The 21856-nt window shown below is 42.9% G+C and overlaps 1 protein-coding gene and 1 long non-coding RNA gene across 4 annotated transcripts; one reads left to right on the top strand and one right to left on the bottom strand.

The window, feature by feature from the left end:
- Positions 1–551: 551 nt before the first annotated feature.
- Positions 552–21735, bottom strand: LOC137488149 (serine/threonine-protein kinase pim-3-like). Of its 3 annotated transcripts, XM_073953915.1 has the most exons (8): positions 21431–21735; positions 21130–21300; positions 20925–21007; positions 20760–20810; positions 20311–20683; positions 20006–20185; positions 19820–19915; positions 19488–19724 (listed from the first exon to the last, which is right to left on the bottom strand). In XM_073953915.1, the coding sequence occupies exons 1-8, from the start codon at positions 21456–21458 to the stop codon at positions 19696–19698; spliced, it is 1011 nt and encodes a 336-aa protein (XP_073810016.1). In that variant the 5' UTR covers positions 21459–21735; the 3' UTR covers positions 19488–19695. The 3 variants fall into 3 exon arrangements, with proteins under 3 accessions (XP_073810017.1, XP_073810015.1, XP_073810016.1); XM_073953916.1 differs by lacking the exons at positions 19488–19724; positions 19820–19915 and adding an exon at positions 552–3017; XM_073953914.1 differs by lacking the exons at positions 19488–19724; positions 19820–19915 and adding an exon at positions 556–3037.
- On the top strand, positions 4075–7376 carry LOC141386232 (uncharacterized). Its single transcript, XR_012407830.1, has 6 exons — positions 4075–4152; positions 4280–4341; positions 4808–4874; positions 5702–5754; positions 5865–5980; positions 6753–7376. It is a non-coding gene; the product is annotated as an uncharacterized lncRNA (long non-coding RNA).
- Positions 21736–21856: the final 121 nt, after the last annotated feature.

Genomic DNA, 21856 nt, shown 5'->3' with positions numbered 1-21856 from the left:
TATGATACACAAGGGCGATGGCATCCACAACCCAGTGTGCCAGCCTCTGCTTGATATGGCACTTTCCTTCTGCCGACTGCCGAAACAGACACAAAGCAAAATAAAACAAAAAGAAAAAAAAACAGACTAGAGAATGCTCTGTTTGGGCCACGTAAACACCCAGTGTGCGACCTCATCACAGCAATGGAGGGGTTAAGTAAGCCTCCTCCAGGGTCAATGCTTAAAGTCTCACTATCTGATCTGGAGTGGTAGGAACCTTGGGCACATAGCCAGGCCAGAGTCTCAGGACAATGTGAGAGTTAGCTGGCCCAAATTCCAAGCATGATTTGCTGACAGAAAATGCCTCCAGGTCCCGGACTCTATTAATAGAAGCCAGTGTGATGAGCAGAGCTGTCTTCAAGAAAAGAAAACTTAAAGATATTGAATCAAGCGGCTCTCTTTGCAGTGCGCAGAGGACCACAGAGTGATCCCAAAAGGGCATGAGAGGTCAGCTACCGATGCTGCCAGGTCACTTAAGGTTTCTATGTCATGTCTATAGATCACACATGAAGGTTTCAGAGATTTGATTTGATTTATTTATTTCCAAACAGAAATATCACACATAAAACATCATTAACAAAAAATACATTTCAACATGGTGGAAAATGGAGTGGGATGAAGCACAAGCTTATTATTTTCCCACTCCATTACCACACACATCATTCGTCTATTACTTAAACTGATTTCTTCTTTTACTGATCTCTTCTTTTTCATAAAATATATTTTATCCTTTTGATATCTTTGACAAATTATATGTTTGATTCCATTTGTACCTTTACATTTTGTAACAGACCCAAAGGAAAAAAATTCACTGCAAATAGCCATTAATTAAAACTTCATCATACCTTTCTCTATTTATCCTTTTTCAATCACCTTCATCATTATATTCCTTTAATAATATACATTTATACAACTTTTTCAATTGATTATTATCCTGACATTGTTTGGGAGTCTGATCTAGACTGTTCCATAATTTCACATCACAGACAGACATACACAAACTTGTTAAAGTTGTCCTTGTTTTCAACCTCCTAAACCTTAGTTCTTCTCTCAGATTATATCCCTCTTGTCTTTCTTCAAATAATTTTTGCATGCATTTTGGAAGTAATTCATTCCTAGCTTTAAACATAAATTGTGCTGTTTTAAATTGAACCAAATCTTTGAACTTGAGTATCTTTCATTTTAAATATAAAGGATTTGTATTCTCCAAATAGCCCACATTTTCCATCAGTCTAATGACTTTTTGTATTTTAAGGGATTGATTGTATTTGAACAACATCAATTAGGACTAACAAAAACCAGAAACAACTATCTAACTAATGCTGAGATGACTTATTTATATTTGTGTGCAATAATTCCAAAATGTATGTCTAATCATTATTAAATATTAATGATGACAATAATACTAACAATGAATTACATCTCTCATGATCGTGCTGCCCTGAATGTGCTTGAATGTAAGTTAATAAATAAATTCATGGTTTGCATCAAACTAAAATGAAGAATTGCAGTAAGAAATATTTATTTTGCACTATTGTTTATATCTAATAAATAATATTTCTGCTACAAAACAAACAAAAGATTATAATAAATCATTTAATTCAAGGCTGAAAGCTGCAAAACTGTTTTTAGTTAGTAATTCAAGAAAGAATGGACAAAAGAAAGTAATAAAAGTCTCACTTCTATCACTCTTTAAAGGTTTTGATCTGGGTTTGTGTCATTTTAAATGCTCAGTCTTGTTATGAGCTGATTTTCTTTCTTCTGTGTTTGTGGAAAGCAGGCGAGTCAGCGCACTAATTTATAAGCAGGCAGAGCAGGATTCTCGTGATGATCACCGGCACAATACTGCTCTTTGTTATGAGCGGCAGATTCAGTTTAAACTTAGCAAAGGCGAGCTTCTTTGGGGATGATGTGTACAGTGTTAGATTTCACATTTAGCGGACATTTGCGCTGAACACGCAGTGAATGCAACGCATCGAGCTTCAGTCACCTTCTCCGAAAACACGGATCAACATTCACCACATGTCATGATCGCTGTCATCGGCGCCATTACGTTGTAACTTTAGGTGGGGTTTGCAAATCTGTGTGTAGGCTACTTTTCACTCTTCAGCTGTTTGCATTTCCAAATAACATAACCTTTGTTTTACTTATATTTAATGACAATTTGTTTAAGTCAAACCATTATTTTAATTAATTAATTTCTGTTTTAATCAACTCCATAAGTTTTAGTAAATTATCCCCAGAACAAAAGAAACTTTTATCATCTGCAAATAATATAAACTTAAACAACTCTGATATCTTACACAGATCATTCATGTGAATTATAAACAATATTGGACCTAAAACTGATCCTTGTGCTATGCCACACTTTACATTTAGATATGAAGATTTATGGTTGCCAATTTCCACAAACTGTTGCCTATTTTTTAAATAACTGCTTATTCAGTCCAAGGCTACTTCTCTAATACCAAACCTTTATCATTTGTTTACCAATATATTATCATTTATTGTATCAAATGCCTTCTTTAAATATATAAAAATTCCAACTACCTTCTCCTTTTTCTGATCTGGACGTAAGTGCCAGATGGAAAACCTCCTTGAGAAAGAAGGTCCTTTCTCAGGAGAATCTGTCAGGGAGGGTCTGTCCCGAGGAGTGTGAGTTCTGGAAACCAGGTCTGGGTGGGCCAGTGTGGTGCAACCAGCAAGATCTGCTCCTCGTCCTCCCTGACCTTGCACAGGGTCTGTACAAGAAGACTCACTAGGGAAACGCAAACTTGCCTGATACACATGTCCGAAGCCAGCAGTGAGCCAGTGCATCTGTGCTGAGCGGAGCAGTGGCCGGTCTTGGCTAAAGCAAACAGGTAAACCTGAGTTTCTCCAAAACACCCCCATATCAGCTGGAGTACTTTAGGGTGAAGTTGGCACTTTCCTGGGATTGTGAGCTGCATGACATTCCTTGGTGCTTCCCATTGACATCCCTGAGACATGCAACAAAAACCTAAAATTAATAACAGAATTTAACATGAACCTGTTTATAATAAGAACAATTAAGAACAATCAGTAAATAAAAGTGAATAAAGAGTTAAATGTGAAGTGCCATTAGAAACTCCTGGAATGTCAGTCGCTTTGTAAAAATGAACAGTATTTTACTGTAAATCAGGAAATTCTCCATTAGATTTATTTGTGTTTTATAACAGATTTGGACAGTTGCACAGTTTAACCATGCTTAATGTTGTGTTCAATGTTCTCTGTATTTCTCAGTTCTCCTGCATTTGTTCTGTTAATAGGTGTGGATGCCAGTTCACAGGCCAGTACTCATGAACTTTGAGAGGCAGTTTTTGGGGAAACTGTATCATAGATAGGGGTGTAACGATACACTCAAGTCCTGACGATGCACTGAGGTCTTATGAAGCAAAGGAATCTTTCTCTGTGCAACAAAGTGAACATTATTTACAAATGTATCATCTGTTATATCTCTGTGGTAAACAAACATGTGATTTCACGGCCATGAAACAGCATTATCAGCGTAATACACTCTAAAAAAGCTGGGTTGGTTTTTTAACCCAAATGCTGGGTTGAGACTGCTGGGTAACAAAATTGGGTTGATTCAACCCAATTTGGGTTGAAAATCGGTCTTTATCTATAACCCAGCAGTGCTGGGTTGGGAACACGGACGTGAAAGAGAGCACGCACGTCACGTCAACATGCAGGGACATCAACGTGAGAAACCGCCATTTTCTTTGCGCTGTCTTTGAGGGGAAGCGAGTGAAATTCTGTCTGAGACGCAAGTTATTTAGTGTGTATTTAACAATTTTCATAAGAAATAACACACTTAGTTTACTTAGTATAATATACACGCGCTTTTTTTTCTGTTTCTCCGAGTCCGCCTGACGACCGACCTGTTTCTCCGGACCTGTTTCTCCGCCTGACGGCGACCTGTTTCTCCGCCTGACGCCCGAGCTGTTGCTCCGCCTGACGCCCGAGCTGTTGCTCCGCCTAACGCCTGACCTGTGCTCGCCTCACGCCCGACCTGCTGCTCCGCCTCACAGCCAGCCTGTTGATCGGTGGACGGGAAAGCGCGCATGGCATCGGAAGGAGCTTGAAAAGTATAAGGTAACTAATGGAACTAACGTGAAGCATGTTTGATGACCACTTTATAAACACAACACCTAGGATAATTTAGGAGCTTTTTATTGTAATAAAATGCCTTTTGAATGACACAGATTTTTATGTTGGCTAGGTGATGACAGTAAGTAACGTTACTGTGATTTGTGATCTTTCTGAGGTGTTAACTGTAAAGCAGTAAGTAGTATTTTTACTCTTGTATTTCTTAAGTTTGTTCATGGATTTTTGTGACAATACTTTGATGCATAATTGTTGAATTCAGCTTCTCTAACAATTTTTTTTTTAATCAAAATATATACAATAATTGTCCTGCTCTGCATGTACATTTTGTTTAGCTGTACATTGAATAGCAAATGTTATTAATTTACTATGAGCATTTTACATTCTAGACGTGATTTGACATATCTTTAATTAATCCTGTATGTAAGGGTCGTTTCATGCAAACGGAAATGTCTGAGCTAAGGCTAATTCCAACCTAATCATCTTCGACTGCAAAAAGAAAAAGTTTGACATCCGTTTTATGTGACACCCTGGATAATTATTATCATTTAGGAGTATTTGTTTGATATAGTGACTTTTGGCTAACATGATCTTTTTTTTACTTAATTTTGCTTAAACGCTTTTATTTGTTATTCTTTTTCAGATGGATAATTGCGTGAAAATCAAACTAAAAGAATGCAATCTTGAGGAGTTAATCCCCACATTTGAAGGTATGTAATAATATTTTACTTGGTTCATTGTAATCATTAGGGCTGCCATTGTCTAAACATTTGTCTGGTTGACTTGTGATGTTTATTTGAAGCATTAGTTGAATAATTACAGATTTATTAATAAACCTTTTATTCATTGATTCATTTTCTTTTTGACTCAGTCCCTTTATTAATCTGGGGTCGCCACAGCAGAATGAACCGCCAACTTATCCAGCATATTTTTTACACAGCGGATTCATGCAGCATACATTGACTTTGCCAGTGTGGACTTTTTTTCTGCAACTAATAAATTTTGGGGTGCATGGTGACGCAGTGGGTAGCACATTCGCCTCATAGCAACAAGGTCACTTGATCGATCCTTGGCTGGGTCAATAGGCGTTTCTGTGTGGAGTTTGCATGTTCTCCCCGTGTTCGCGTGGGTTTCCTCCAGGTGCCCCGGTTTCCAAAGACATGTGGTAAAGGTGAATTGGGTAGACTAAATTGTCAATGGTGTATGTGTGTGAATGAGTATTTGTTTCCCAGTGATGGGTTGCAGCTGAAAGGGCATCTGCTGCATAAAACTTATGCTGGATATGTTGGTGGTTCATTCCATTGTGGTTACCCCAGATTAATAAAGCGACAAAGCTGAAAAGAAAATGAATGAATGAATAATAAATTTTTAGTTGACTAATGGTTATTCAATTATTAGGGGGCAGCCCTAGTAATCATTAGCCACTTCAACACTTCAAACTGAAAGATTAAACTTTAATGCCAATTTGTCTTTGTCTGGTTATTTTTTAAAATCTGCTGTTCATGCAATTAGTGACATTCTCTTGTTTTATTTTTAGCACAGGAGCGAACCTTTCCTCGTTTTTAGGTCAATTTGAATAGAATTCAGAGGGTAAGGATTCAATTAAAGGTTTCTTGATGCATAATGATGCATTTAATGCATAATGCTTGTCTTAGTTATTTTATTAACAATGAAAATGTTATTTTTATGTTTGTTATTAGGGTGGCATGGGGGCACACTGGGTAGTGCTGTCGCCTCACAGCAAGATGGTCGCTGGTTTGAGCCTCGGATGGGTTTCCCCCCCACAGTCCAATGACATGCGGTGTAGCTGAATTGGGTAAGCTAAATTGTCCATAGTGTGTGTGTAAATGAGAGTGTGATGGGTTGCAGTTGAAAGGGCATCTGCTGCGTAAAACATAAAAAGATGACGGTTTTGTGAAAGTTGTGATTTGGTCACAGCTATGGTTTATCAATTTTTTTCTGGTAAGATGCTTTATATAGATAGTGAATGCAACAAACTCTAAATGACCTGTAAGCCAATTATTTTCATTAAAGGAGAAGTCCACTTCCAACAAAAGGTTCACACATAATGTTCTCACCCCCTTGTCACCCAAGATGTTCATGTCATTCTTTCTTCAGTCAGAAAGATTTTTTTTTAGGAAAATATTTCAGCAATTTTATCCATCTTCATGGACTGAGATTGTGCCTCATTTTTGAAGTGCTTAAAGAAAATTTAAATGCGGCTTCAAATGATACAAATACGGTTGCAAACAGTCCCAGCTCAGGAAGAAGGGTCTTATCTATTCTCATTAAGAAAACACAATTAAATACTTAATAATTTCAAATGCTCATCTTGCCTTACTATTACTTATTAAAAAAGGTTCCTTAGGCAAACCTGTTGTTGCATTGTCATCTTCACTCGGGCCAAAAAATTGCAGCATGGTGCCATGGTCAGTGGTTAACTAATGCCAACACTGGCTGATAGCTTGGTGTGTTATGGCCTTAATTGCTTCTAAAGGTATTTTAGGTGTTCTAAAGTTAACTCTAAAGATATTTAACTTTTACACTTTTGAGTTTTTAATAAATCTTAATTCTATTTATTTTTTCAGATTGGGACCAATATTGCTGAGTATCTTCATCCATTGAATTCAAGAATCTATTGAGTTTCCTCATGTTCTCGTCCTTGGAGACCACCACTTCTTTCAAGCCTTTGCTCACGTGCTGTGCTATTTATTATTGCAAAGTACATTACTTGCTAAAGTGGACGTTTGCTATAAAGCATTCTACATCTTTGGTGTGAACTACCCCAAGCAGTGTTCCCTGGTGTGGCAGACTGTGGTTTATGGACATCCTGGGGAGGAGACACTAGGAGTAAGGGTTCTGCTAGCATTAATTTTTGCTGACAAACAGTAATCATTAATACTGTGACCTCACTGCTTCCTTGGATTCTGTGTTCTTTAACTTGTACTTTGGATTGTGGGGGAAAAGGAGCACCCGGAGAAAACCCACACAAACACGGGGAAAACATGCAAACTCCACACAGAAACACCAACTGACCCAGCTGAGGCTTAAACCACCGACCTTGTTGCTGTGAGGCAATCGTACTACCCACTGTGCCACCATGACACCCATTTCTAAAGAATAGTTTTAATAACTCATTTCTAATAACTGATTTCTTTTCTTTGCTATGATGACGGCACATAATAATGGACTAGATATTTTTTAAAGACACTTTACACTGCAGTTACATTACAACTAATGTTTCTTACAGACTCTTTTATATCTCAGGATTGATGTTTGCACATGATTGTTCGAGTAAAAGTTAAAAAAAGTTTTCCTATTTCAAATTTGTTTAAAAATGCTTCCATCCTCAGGTTTCATTTTAACTTTTATATCTGTTTTTTCTTCAAAACTGCATTTACATTGAACTTGATCATCCTTACTGATGATTGCTTTATATCTCATATATTGATGTTGGCACATAATTGTTAAAGGAAAGTTATAAAATGTTTTCTTATTTTTTCTTAATATAAAATTTGTATTTTCTTAGTTTTTATTGTTTGTTTTGTTTTTTCAAGCTGTTTGATGCCTTTTCATTATTACTTTCACATATTTTTTTCTGCATTGCAGTTGATGATTTATATGAGAATATGTTGATGTTTGTGCTCAAATTACTTTCTGACTTCAGTCTTTTAGAAGCATTTTCATTATTACTTCCTTATACAGGAAAACAGAATTGACCTTTTTGGGTGAAATATACCTTATACAATAAGCCGAGTACTGCAAAAAAAACAAGTTCAGTACTGCAAGTCCTATCGTTTACACAAGCGATGCACATCAGCACATTTATATTTCACAGTTTCACATTATGATGTATCGTTATACCCCTAATCAAAGAAGAATGTAAAGAACAGGCCTTGAACTCATTTTAATCTGTCTACTTTATATTTTCAGCTAATAGGCTGTATAATTGGACATCAGGGCACCAAAATTAATGAAATCCGTCAGATGTCTGGGGCTCAGATCCAAATTGCTAATGCCATGGAGGGGTCATCAAACCGCCAGATCACCATTACTGGAACACCTGCCAACATCAGCCTGGCACAGTATCTTATAAACGCCAGGTGAGATTCAAAGCAAGTAACAGAATAAATGCTAAACATAGATGTGTGTAAGTTCTGAATTAAATGTACTTAATATATTTATTTAAAAAAATACTGTAATCAAACGTAAAGGAATGCAAAAGTTTAAAGAGAAGTGTTGTAGATACCAAGGTAAAATTACAACAATCTTTTATTATTACAGATTTATTTTTAAAGCTAAAGCTCACTTTTTAATGATCCTCACTAAACCAATGTTTCTATCTTGTCTTCAAAAATAATTCTATACTGATTTTTATTTAGGAAATATATTATTATTATCATTAGTAGTAGTAGTAGTAGTAGTGTTAGTAGTTAGCATAGCAGTAGTGGCAGCAGCAGTTTTTTTTTCTTAGCAGTGTGGTTGAATTTGGTGGTGGTCAGTACTGCCAGGATAACATTTTTATTTTTTTTGAAAAAGCAGTTGCAGGAAAGAATAATTCTTAATTAAATCTAGTTTAGAGTTATAGCACAGAAACGTTCGAGGTTACAGAAGTAACCCTTCGTTCCCCGAGAAGGGGAACTTCAGTGCCATGAATGGGAGGATTCGGATCAGAAGCCGCTTATCTGGAGAGTATTGAACGGGCCAATGAATGAAATTAATTGGCAGCGTAAGCTTGCGCAGGTGTGCGACATCTGCAATTATCTCAGCATATAAGCACACCTGAAGCCAGCAGACGCCATCCTTTTAAGCTGAAGAGACTTTCAAACAGCTAAGGGACAGTCATTATGGCGACGGAATATGGCACTTCCGTTCCCCTCCTCGGGGAACGAAGGGTTACTTCTGTAACCTCGAACGTTCCCCTTCGGTTGGGGAACTTCAGTGCCATGAATGGGAGAATATGGAAAGCGCCATAATGACTGCACCTTACCAACACCCCCGATGAGGAGATAGTCAAGCAAGCGTGACGCACCCACATCATGGGGGGCGCGGTCCTCCAACGTGTCCCTGGCCCTAATTTATCCTACTTCAACAGAAGTTTTACGGATTTAGATATATTTTTTGGGAAGTCGTGAGCATCTAGATAATTCTAGGAAATACGACAGTACGTTGGGAAGCGTGCAATCCCGATAGGGAGGACGCTGCGGAGGCCATCCGTTACCCAAGGGGGGGGTAGATGGCAGAATTTACCTATGAACTAGCCCTAAAAAGGGGGAGTACGCATAGCAAAAGAGTGGTTAGCGGAGAGGGAAGACACGGGACTTAACCGTGGCGGAATAAGCATATGGGATCGCCTAGTGGGAATCACGCATAGCAGGCACCTATACCCAAAACGCGGGCTGACCAGCGGGCAGACCTACAACGTAGTGGGCCAGCAAGTGACTCCTCCGCTGAGTCAGTGCTGGGGGCCACGGAGGAATCTGCAGGGCTCACCTGACGGGGAACTTTACTGACAGATAAAAAAGGCGCACGTACCTCCGTGTTAGGGAGAATGGCGCCGCAAGCGTGTTTCAACACCCTACCGAGTTGTCTCCTCAATCACCAAAGGGTTACCTAATACCCTTGAGGAAACCGGCTCCACTCGCAGATTGTAAAACCTTGCAAATGTGTTGGGTGTCGCCCAGCCCGCAGCTCTACAGATGTCTGTTAGAGAGGCGCCGCGTGCACGCGCCCAAGAGGATGCAACGCTCCGAGTGGAGTGTGCACGTACTCCCGGGGGACACGGCTGACCTCGACTCGAATAAGCGAGTGAAATGGCATCCACAATCCAGTGGGATAATCTTTGTTTCGATACGGCACTCCCCTGCTGCCGACCGCCATAACAGACAAAGAGCTGCTCAGATGATCTAAAATTCTGAGTACGGTCCACATAAATGCGCAGAGCGCGAACTGGACAAAGTAAAGAAAGGGCTGGGTCTGCCTCCTCCGGGGGCAGCGCTTGCAGGTTCACTACCTGATCTCTAAAGGAGGTGGTAGGAACCTTGGGCACATAACCGGGGCGGGGTCTCAGGATAACGTGAGAGTAATCCGGCCCGAATTCCAGGCACGAGTCACTGACCGAAAATGCCTCCAGGTCCCCGACCCTCTTGATGGAGGCCAACGCAACCAGCAGAGCTGTCTTCAGGGACAGAAATCTTAGAGATACTGATTCGAGTGGCTCAAAGGGATCGGATCGCAGACTCGTGAGAACGAGGGCGAGATCCCAAGAGGGCATGAGAGGGGGGCGAGATGGATTAATTCGCCTAGCACCCCTAAGGAACTGGATGACCAGGTTATGCTTTCCCACGGTGCCGCCAGCTACCGCGCTATGATAAGCGGAGATGGCGGCCACGTAAACCTTGAGAGTGGAGGGCGACAGCCTGCTGTCCAACTTCTCTTGAAGGAAAGAGAGCACAACACTAATCTGGCAATTTCGGGGGTCTTCTCTGCGAGAGACGCACCATTCAGTGAATAGACTCCACTTCAGGGTGTAGGCGCGCCTCGTGGAGGGGGCTCTAGCCTGAGTGATGGTATTAACCACCGCAGTCGGTAGGTTACCTAAGTCTTCCTCGCGTCTAGGGACCACACGTGGAGGTTCCAAAGATCGGGGCGAGGGTGCCAGATGGTGCCCTGTCCCTGAGAGAGTAGGTCCTCTCTCAAAGGGATCCGCCAGGGGAGGGCCGTCGCGAGGAGTGAGAGCTCTGATATCCAGGTCCGGTTGGGCCAAAGGGGCGCAACTAGCAGAACCTGTTCCTTGTCCTCCCTGACCTTGCACAGAAACTGCGCGAGCAGGCTCACTGGGGGAAACGCATACTTGCGCATGCCCCGAGGCCAGCTGTGGGCCAGTGCATCCGTGCCGAGAGAGCCCTCGGTCAGGGAAAAAAACAACTGGCAGTGAGCGTTCTCGGGGGAAGCAAACAGATCGATCTGGGCCTCCCCATTCTCCAGGGCGTAACAGCTGTCGTGAGAGCGCATCGGCTGCACGATTGAGCGTGCCTGGGACGTGAATGGCGCGCAGCGATTTCAGCCGCGGGTGACTCCAGAGGAGCAGACGGCGGGCGAGCTGAGACATGCGGCGAGAGCGCATACCCCCCATGCGGTTGATATACGCCGCCGCTGCCGTACTGTCCGTCCTGACCAGCACGTGTTGCCGCTCCAGCACCGGTAAAAAGCGGTGGAGAGCGAGGAACACTGCCAACAGCTCTAGGCGATTGATATGCCAATGCAGCTGGGCACCCTTCCAGAGGCCCGCAGCCGCATGCCCGCGACACACGGCTCCCCAACCCGTGTTGGAAGCGTCTGTTGAAACAACAACATGGCTGGACGCCTGTCCTAGAGGCACACCGGCCTGTAGGAACGAGGGGTCGTTCCAAGGGCTGAGGGCGCGGCGACACAGCGCAGTAACCGAGACCCGGTGTGTGCCCGCGTGCCATGCGCGTCTGGGGACCCGATCGTGAAGCCAGTGCTGAAGTGGTCTCATATGGAGCAACCCGAGCGGCGTGACGGCGGCTGCGGATGCCATATGCCCCAGGAGCCTCTGAAAGAACTTCAGTGGGACCACTAGTTTGCGGTCGAGCTCCCTCAGACAGTTCAGCAACAGGCGAGCGCGTTCCTCGGAGAGGTGCGCTACCATGGTGATCGAGTCCAGCTCCATCCCGAGAAAAGAAATCCTCTGCACGGGGGCGAGTTTGCTCTTTTCTCGGTTGACCTGAAGCCCCAGTAGGCGGAGATGCCGAAGCACCTCGTCCCTGTGCATAATCAATTGCTCCCGCGAGTGGGCTAAAATCAGCCAGTCGTCGAGATAACTGAGTATGCGAATGCCCGCGAGCCGAAGGGGCGCTAGGGCACCCTCCGCGAGTTTGGTGAAGACCCGCGGAGACAGAGAGAGCCCGAAGGGGAGGACCTTATACTGCCACGCTCGACCCTCGAACGCAAACCGCAGAAATTGGCGGTGGCGTGGAAGAATGGAGACATGGAAATACGCGTCCTTCAGGTCTATGGCTGCAAACCAATCCCGAGGACGAACGCATTGGAGAATGCGCCTCTGCGTGAGCATTCTGAACGGCAGCTTGTGCAGACAGCGGTTCAAAACGCGCAGATCTAGGATTGGCCGTGACCCACCGCTCTTTTTGGGTACGATGAAGTATGGGCTGTAAAACCCACTCTCCATCTCGGCTGGAGGAACCGGCTCGATTGCACCCTTCGCCAGGAGGGCAGCAATCTCCTCTCGCAAGACAGGGGCGGACAGGGGGTTGACCCTGGAGAAATACACGCCCGTAAACTTGGGGGGCCGTTTCGCGAACTGAATCGCGTAACCGAGTCTGATTGTGCGTATGAGCCACCGCGAGGGGCTGGCCCGCGCTAACCAGGCAGGCAGAGCCCTCGCTAATGGAGTCATCGCTACAATCGCTGACGTACCAGCGGTGGGGCAGCGCGGAGTGGGTGTGCTGATCCGGGAAGCACGAAGGTCCCGCGGAAGAGCTGGAGGAGAGCGATTCGCTCTGGCTCCGCACCCTGACTCCGGAGAGGGGGCTGGAGGGCTGAGGGAAGGGAGACCGTCCCCCCAGCGCTCGTGAGCCACTGGCGAAGCACATAGAGTCTGCGAGCCGGAAGGCAGCGCGTCCCGGACTGGCAGAACTCGTGCAGTCACATCCGGGGAAGGGAAAAAGTGCTCTTTTACTGATGTTTTGGTGGCACTGAAAAGTACCGTTGTTATCGGGGCCCCGCCCTCCAGCGGGGAAAGAGCAAGTTTCCTCTTCTCCGGATGGCCTGTCTCAGGGACGCTTCGCGGTCCGTTTACCGGACTTAACGGCGTCCTGGGCAGGAGGGGCTGCCTGCTTTCGAGGTGAACGCCGCGCCCGCTTGGCCGGAGGCGCAGGCGGGGGCGGGGCAGCACTCGTTGGCGGGCGCCCTCGGCGAGGAACAGCGGAGGTGGATGGCTCGGCGGGCGGAGCGGGCTTACGGCCACGCCGATAGATGACATTGCCCATCGCATCCGACTGCTCTTTCACCGCCTTGAATTCCTGGGTGAATTCACCGACGGTGTCGCCGAACAGGCCAGCCTGGGATATGGGCGAGTCAAGAAAGCGAACTTTGTCAACGTCGCGCATATCGGCCAGGTTTAGCCAGAGGTGGCGTTCCTGAACCACAAGTGTGGACATCGTCCTCCCCAGCGCACACGCGGCGGACTTAGTAGTCCGAAGAGCATAGTCGGTCGCGGTGCGCAGCTCATGTAATAAGCTTGGGTTGGACCCGCCCTCGTGCAGCTCGGCCAGCGCCTGCGCTTGGTGGCGCTGGTAGGTGGCCATCGCGTGCAAAGCAGAAGCAGCCTGGCCCGCAGCCTTATAAGCTCTGGCTCCGAGGGAGGCAGACAACCTACAGGCTTTGGACGGGAGGCGGGGCAAACCCCGCCACGTAGAGGCGCCGCGCGGACAAAGATTGACCGCGACAGCGCGCTCCACTGACGGGATCGCCTCATACCCCCTGGCAGCTCCGCCGTCAAGGGCGGTGAGAGCGGAGGCACTCGCAGCACGGGCAGAGAAAGGTGCCCTCCAGGACTGCGTGAGCCTACTGTGCACTTCCGGGAAGAAGGGGACGAGAGGCTTCGAAGGCTTCGCCTTCTGGTCCTCTACGTAGCACCCATCTAGTCGGTCCGGCCGCGGAGCTGGGGGATAAACCATCTCCAACCCCACGGCCGAAGCAGCCCGGGAAAGCACGGCTAACATGTCCGCTTCAGGATCCGATTTGACAGCGCTCACCTGCCCGGAGGGGGCGAGCGGGTCCGGATCTTCGTCGGACAGTGAAAGCCCACCCTCCGATGCCGCGGAGGACATCTGATCTCCGGTGTCAGCGAGTGTGAGAGCTACCATCTGGTTAGACGGATCACTCTCACCACCCGAAGCTTGGATGGAGCGCCGTGAGGAGCGAGAGGTCCGCGAGCCCGTGGGCGGCGGATTAGCTCCCGCTGAAACCCTCAGATCTGCCCGAGCGCCCGCTGCTTTTTTAGAACAGGAGGCAACTGGGGTGGCTCGCTCTCTTGCGAAAGTTAACTATACGCACCGCTCTGGAGGACCGGACCCAAAGAACCGCAGGCAAGGGAGTAACCCAGCTCGACCGTCTGCCACCGCGAAGACCCACTCTGGACCGGGAGACACACTCGTTCGCTCTGAAGTGCTGATCAGCAAGAGGAACCCTCATCGACTCACTCAGAAAGGATCTGAAGCGAAAAGGATGGCGTCTGCTGGCTTCAGGTGTGCTTATATGCTGAGATAATTGCAGATGTCGCACACCTGCGCAAGCTTACGCTGCCAATTAATTTCATTCATTGGCCCGTTCAATACTCTCCAGATAAGCGGCTTCTGATCCGAATCCTCCCATTCATGGCACTGAAGTTCCCCAACCGAAGGGGAACTTAGCATGCTGAATGTCTAGCGGTTATTACTCTAATTTATTTCAAACTAATTGTTTTATTCATATTATACAGTATATTCAAATATATTTAAGTTATCATACATGTAATGTGAGCAACAAATTGTATGAAAATATGCTTCATTTTAAATTTGTAAGTGGCGAAACGGGCAGTCATGAATGTTGTGATTGAGAAAAATGAAATCTCATTTTAATTACGCTGTAAAAAGCAATTAGTTGACTATAAAAAGGTAAGTTAAGTCAACTTAATAGGTTCTCATAATTTTAAGGGAAGTCAATTGGTCACTTTTAAGGCAGCGGTTTTGATCCCTTCATTAAAGTAACTAATCGCTTTTTATAGAAAACAAAATGATGTTTTACATTTGAAGGTGACATTTATTCTTAATTTATTCTTAGTAACACAGTTTGTTTCATTCAGCGCATGATATTCTTTGGTCTGAAAATAGTTATTGATTACAAACCAGATGATAGTCAGTGTTTAATGATTTATTTCAGCCTTCAGAAGGGCCTGATTGTTTAATCTTTGACATTTTTACTTGGCTCAACTTCATTAATGTTGACTGCGCTTCAAGTAATTGTAATAGTTCATAAAGCAATGTACTTTGTTTACATCTTTGTTTATTACCGTGATGTGCTGCATTGACTTGGAGAACTGAAAGTGTGACGGTGTCACATTCGTTCAGACATACTTAAGAAAGATTCATTTAATCATGTAAGAACTGACCCTTTTGGGCAACGCAACTGTGATTAAAGTAAAGCAGCAAGTAACAGAAGCTGATTTGAATGTAATGTTGTGACTTTTTAACAGGTCATTTGCTGTTAAATTTGTATAATAAATAATAAATATATTCAAGTTCTTTTTTTTCCAATCTTGGTTTTAATAGATAGTGACTACATTGTGAGTTCTATTGTATCTCTGCTGTATTTGCTCAATGTTACAGTTCTCTGTTCAGAATGTTTAATTGCATCTGAGTATGCTGAAACTCAGCTTCATCCCCCCAACTCACGCATATGGTCATTTCAATGTTTGAATGTTCTAGATTAACCAAACTGACTTTAACTATCATGTTTGATATCATTTGAAATGTCTCAGTGCGATTGGTACAATGGTCTCGTTCTCTCAGAAATAGACATAATCAAAACAATAAATATATAACTTCAGGCATCTTTTGAACCACTATGAAGGGTGTGACTTTTCCCTAAGTGTGAATGCCTTTTGTTATTCACACCCCCTTCCTTGAGGGAATTCTTGGATTATTTAAGGTAAGGTCTGAGAAAGATTCAGCGCGATTCTGCCTAACCAGATCAGCCCATAACATGGTTTGATCCATGTTATGTATATTTTTGAAGTCAGGAATGCATCTTTTTCATCTTGGATTTGTCTTTGATAATTTGATGTTTTGTATTGATCGTTTATGAATTGACTGATTGAATTTGGCATAATACATTTACCTGACTAATAAATTATGTTTTGAATTATTCAAACCTCGTGTTATTATCACTGATAAATGTTGTTGTCCATAGCACTACAAGCCACTGTACAGGTTAGTAACGGAATAAAACAAGTTAGACGGAGCAGCGTGGCACGCTATACAATGTTGTTAGAGATCCGACTAATAAATTGGCATTTATTCAAGTATACTTGGACTGTAAAAGGCCAACTATTTAGAACAACAAAATATTGTTGAAACTACTTTAAATGTGGATATTTAGGCCTTCATCTACAAACGTATAATCCTGCGCGATTATTATTAAAATACTTTGTCTTGATTAAGTAGATAACAGATCTATGGGGACCACATAAAAATCTCCTAAATTGAGTAAGTAGGGTTCTGCCTTTTTAGGAGAGTGGTTAATCGCCTCTGTTTAATGACCAAGACTGACAAGCTTGTATTAAGAGATTGTATACCTGGCCGGTGCAAGACTCGAGATGCTATAGGAATCTGAATAAATGAGAATAAGGTATAATAACAAATCAAAAGAATATTCAATCATAATCTAAATTAATGTGAACGGAAACAAAATAACCTTCTCAATGTTTTATAATTGGAGTCAGATAAAACGAGGATAAATATATTAATATTCTAAACTACCTCATACTAAAATTGGAGTCAGATATGAGTTAAGTTTAATATAGATCAACATTGTGCACTGGAAAGGCCGAACATGTAGTGAACCTTCATCCACCATTGGATACCGTCATTGGACCAACTGGCTGGACCCTACAGGTCTAAGAAAACAAGAACTGACTACAATCTTTAAGTTATAATTGCTGCTGAATGACGCATTGTATGACTTAATTTCATGATTTTTCTTTTAATAAAGTCTCTTGGTCTCACGTAGGTTTTGTTTGTTTTCTGCGCCAGTGATTTATACTTGAATATGTATGGAATTGTATTTTTACTTATTAGATGATTTAGCTGATCTCTTATTTACTCAGCATCACTGCAGCATCACAGAATGACTCTTTGACTCACACTGTAAACACTAATAAGTTGAGAATACTCAAATCTACAACTCTACAATTCAATTAATTGAGTTGACCAAATGTGGTCTCTTCATTAAATTAAATTTTTAAGCACAGATAACTTAAAATACAAGGGCTAACTGGCCCGGCCGTGAATCGAACCAGCGACCTTCTTACTGTAAGTCGACAATGCTAACCACTAAGTCACTGTGTTGCCCCAGCGTGTATATCAATTAAGAAAAATGTATATCAGCATTTAAATATCTACTGACTAATTTAACTTTTTTCTTTCGTCAGATGGGTTCAGGTAGTGCCTCTGTCCTGCTGCGCTTCAGAATTCAGCATCACAAGCAAAATGACCACCTTGAGTCAAATAACATATATTGAACAATCAGTGCGGTTGTCAAGGCAGAATCTCAAGCACAACCAATCATTTTAAACAGAGACATGGTGAATCATTTAAAGAAATTTAAATGTTAAGTTTAGAGAACTTACAATATGAATTAAAGTTTTTTGCTGCCTAATGAGTAAGTTAAACACACCTTTGATGCCAAAACTTGGTATTTTTATTAATGTGAAGTTATATTGACTTAATATCTTTAGTAATGACAACAGCAGGGTTTAAAGTGGATTAAACCAATAGGCGAAGTAAGCAGCTGAAGTTAGGGCCCCAAGGAAGTCTGGAGGCAACAATAAATACTAATAACAGTTTCTATAAATTATATATAATCTCATTTCCTGTCGTATTTTGTAGGATAAGGCTCTAACAAATACAAATTTACTTTAATCAGTACATGTGTGCAATTGAGTCCCCCCACCCCCAATCATGGATCAGTCCAGCAGTCAAATCAGATGAAAATTTAGTTTTAGAAAACAAATAGTTTGTTCATTAATTTTAGTTGTGAACTCATTTTAAGCAAACAAATACTTTAAAATGTAGAGATTGTGTTCAGATAAAAATAACGAAAGGAAGACAGAGTGCTATAAGATAAAGACAGCTAAATAAATAAGCAAATATGAAAAGTGCTTATTACTGAAGGACTTCTGGGTCTCATGACTCGAATTGCTTAGGGCCCCCAAATCATCAAATCCGGCCCTGCTCATAACAAACAATCATCATGATCACGGTACAAAGTGTAGAGTAAACAATGTTATTAACACTATGCGCTGTATTTGTTAAAATAAATGTTAAATTATTGTGTGTTTCATTAGACAAACTGTTGAGATGATGAAAAACACGCTGTCTTATACGTTTTAGTTAAATTGTGATTCTCTGTGCTGAACATTGCCCCCTTGTGTTGTCTATGATCACTTACTGAGGAGAGACGTGACCCTGCACCACAAAAGCACTTTTTTACTTCTTTTAGTTTGAGCACATGCTTTTTAAAATAATTGAGTTGTTGAAACTTTGACCTACACATGAAAAAACAATATGTACATTTTAAATTACTTTCAAAATTATAATTGTATTCTAACCTGAAACTGAAGATCGTCCTAAAAAGAGATTTATTGCGCTATATTGGGATAATTTGCAATTTGATGTGCACAAAAGAAGAAAAACACAGTAGTGTTTACTTTAAATTCTCGTAAGAAGTTTAGTATTTGTATTTTTTCTAACTTTGAATTGAAGATTATCAAAAAACTATTCAGCACTCTTCAATGTTGAAATTTTGTAGTTCAATGTCCACAAAAACACAATATTGTTCATTTCAAATTCTCATAGAAACTTTTCTTTTTTACCTAAAATTGAAGATCACTCAAAATAAAAAAACATTTGTTAAATATCAGCATGTGTGTATGGACATTTACTGAGTTTATTATCGACAGATCTGTGTTTAAGTAAAACAATTCGGCTAGTTTAGATTTTTATGTTTTAAATTCAGACATCAAATATTGCAAATAAAGGTTTGGTCTAGTTAGTTCAGCACACTACAGACAGCATGATCATATCTGACTGAACAGAGTCTCCTAATTCCTCCAGTGTCTGTGTTCATTCATTCATTTTCCTTCAGCTTAGTCCCTTTATTCATCAGGGGTCACCACAGGGGAATGAACCGCCAAAATATCCAGCATATGTTTTACACAGCGGATGCCCTTCCAGCTTCAACCCAGTACTGAGAAACATCCACACACTCTCACATGCACAAACACACTATGGCCAATTTAGTTTATTCAATTCACATAAACCACATGTCACTGAACTGTGGGGGAAACCCATGCCAACACATGGAGAACATTCAAACTCCACACAGAAATGCCAACTGGCCCTGCTGGTACTCGAACCAGCGACCTTCTTGCTGTGAGGTTACAGTGCTAACCACTGAGTCACAGTGCTGCCCTTGGTTTGAACATTTACATTTTAGTGAAACCAGTAAAGACAAAAAAAACTGCTGTAATTGCGTATAAAATAACTTTATTGTTTATGATTTATTTAACATCTGTCCCCGTTTCTCTCTAAGTGGAAGTGTAGACTAGCTTGTGTGTGTGTGTGTGTGTGTGTGTGTGTGTGTGTGTGTGTGTGTGTCTTCAGCTCGTACAGCTTCACACAGAGCCTCACAGATGCAGCAGAGGAAGCTCAGGATCAGGATCTGTTCTCCTCAGTTCCTCTGCCCCTCCTGCTCTCCTTCTACAAATCATTGACAGCGTTTATCTACACTGAACCTGACAATGCAACCCAAGCCATGACTGCTGGATTCAGATAAGTGTAATGTCACTGGCCACCTGTGCAGTGCAACCAGGGATGGCTCTCAATGTCATCTAAACTGGGCCGATCAGCCGGTGCTGCACTGAGACACCAGCGAATCAGCTGACGGCACTCTGTTACACACAACACCGTCTTCAGAACCACACAACAACACACTTCTGCTCGCTCGCCAGGCTATCTCTGAATGTGTCTGAATCTCTTACCTGTTGACAAGCTCCTAGGGAAGGTCAGTCTGCTTCTGGACGTGACCCTCTGTGCGCCTCTGAATGGGAAACGGTCACACAGGATGTTGTAGAGCGTCACTCCTACTGACCAGACTGTGGCTGGAGTCGCATGGTAGCGATGTCTACGAAACCACTCGGGAGGAGCGTATGCAGGAGTGCCTGAGAGACATAAGAAGACCACAAACATCTGCTCAACATGCTCCAGTACAGACAAATTCCCTTTAGTGGATCAGCAGAAGTTCACAAACATCAACAGAACGTTTCCTTCTGTAACTCAAACTCACCTGCAAAGTATTTGTAGGCCGAGCGCTTCAGCAGATCTCCACAGCCGAAGTCCAGCAGCTTGATTTCCTGGGACTCTGTGGAGATCAGCAGGTTTTCTGGTTTGACGTCCCGGTGCAGGACGCCGCGGCTCTCGCAGTGTTTTAGGGCCGCAATCAGCTGCACCAGCACTTTCTTGGCCAGACGCTCATCCAGACAGCCGTTCTCCTCACAGAAGCTTTGGAGATCTTGGCAAGGATCCGGTCGCTCCAGGATCAGGATGTAGCGTCTGGGACGGTCAAACCAGTCCAACAGCTGCAGGACACTGGGGCAGGCAGGAGCTGATGTGACACGGGTCATCAATGCCACCTCCAGCGGCAGCCGACCCTGACCATCCTGCAGGACAAACCCTCCATTATATCCAGAACTCAATCAAACACAGCAAACACAACAGATTCACATCAAAACATACAACTTTCAGTCGCTCGGGGGTCCGGTCCTTTGAAACGTACTTGATGGCCACCTGCAGACAGGAAAAGCAGAGTAAATCACACCTGCCTGATTGTGACACATGACATTTACTGACAGCAACATTTCTAAAGCATGTCTGAACAAAGGAGGGAAGAAAATCTCTTACTGGCAGTCCATCAGACCTGCGCATCCCAGCAAACACAGAGCCGAATCCACCTCGTCCCAGCAACGGGCCCTTCAGGTACAAGTCTGCAACACAGAAGAGCACAAGAAATGAAGAAAAGAGAGAAAGAGAAAACATGCTGCGGTCTCTTCAATGACAAATCATTTCATTTCTGAGCCATAAGATCTAGAAGATGAGCTGTGCTGACCTCTGCGAGAGCGTTTGGCTGGTCTGCTGGACGAGGTGGACAGTGTTTGCTGGCTGCTGCTCTGCCTTTTCCTCTTGCTGTTCCTCTGGTCTGTGGATGCAGAATCAGCCAAATGTGAAGGCACAGGAGCCAAAAAACCAGGAAGCTCAGTGGTGCCGTCCCGTGTATCTTCTGTATATCAAAACATTTTTAATGAATCTTTTTTGTTAACTTCTGTAATCCTTTTCATATTAGTCAAACATCATACAGCATCATACAGTGATATACAATGACAAACAAATGAAAGATTAAAAACACTCACCTCCTCTTTCTTCACCCATGTGGGACATGGACAATCTCCTCAACCTGCAATAAAACAGACAAAAACAGACAAATATGAAAATAAATGTAAAACAAAGTAAAGAAGAAGAAGAAGAAGAAGGAATGAAAAAACAGCAACAAAATTGTATTTAAAAAAATAATCAGAAAAATAACTAAAATAAAGATGATTAGAGAAATTGTGCTCTTTAAAATAAGTCTTTTTCTCTGAGAAATCCTCCAACAGCTTCAGAAATCTCAGGATTCGCACAGAAATGCTCTGCAAAGTCGCCTCGTCTCTCAACCAACAGATTGCGATAGGTTTGATTGTTTTTATATGCAGTCAGAATTCATATCGTAACACGCGTTGCTATAGCAACTAAAATTGTAAAATACAAATAGGCAAAAAGGGGTATAAATCCAATTAGTT

The sequence above is a fragment of the Danio rerio genome, chromosome 6 (genome assembly GCF_049306965.1).
Source record: "Danio rerio strain Tuebingen ecotype United States chromosome 6, GRCz12tu, whole genome shotgun sequence".
Taxonomy (NCBI): Eukaryota; Metazoa; Chordata; class Actinopteri; order Cypriniformes; family Danionidae; genus Danio; species Danio rerio.
Note: the sequence above shows the minus strand (reverse complement) of the source record. Positions and strands in the feature narration are given on the sequence as shown.

What these genes read in the sequence shown, in the direction of transcription:
- LOC137488149 (XM_073953914.1), bottom strand. Translation starts at nt 21,458, where the DNA reads ATGTCCCACATGGGTGAAGAAAGAGGAG. An exon ending in CCCCCGAGCGACTGAAAGTT is followed by an intron (nt 20,684 to 20,759) that starts GTATGTTTTGAT and finishes TTTGTCCTGCAG; the next exon opens with GATGGTCAGGGTCGGCTGCC. An exon ending in CCCTAGGAGCTTGTCAACAG is followed by an intron (nt 3,038 to 20,005) that starts GTAAGAGATTCA and finishes TATTAATTTTAG; the next exon opens with GTTTTTGTTGCATGTCTCAG.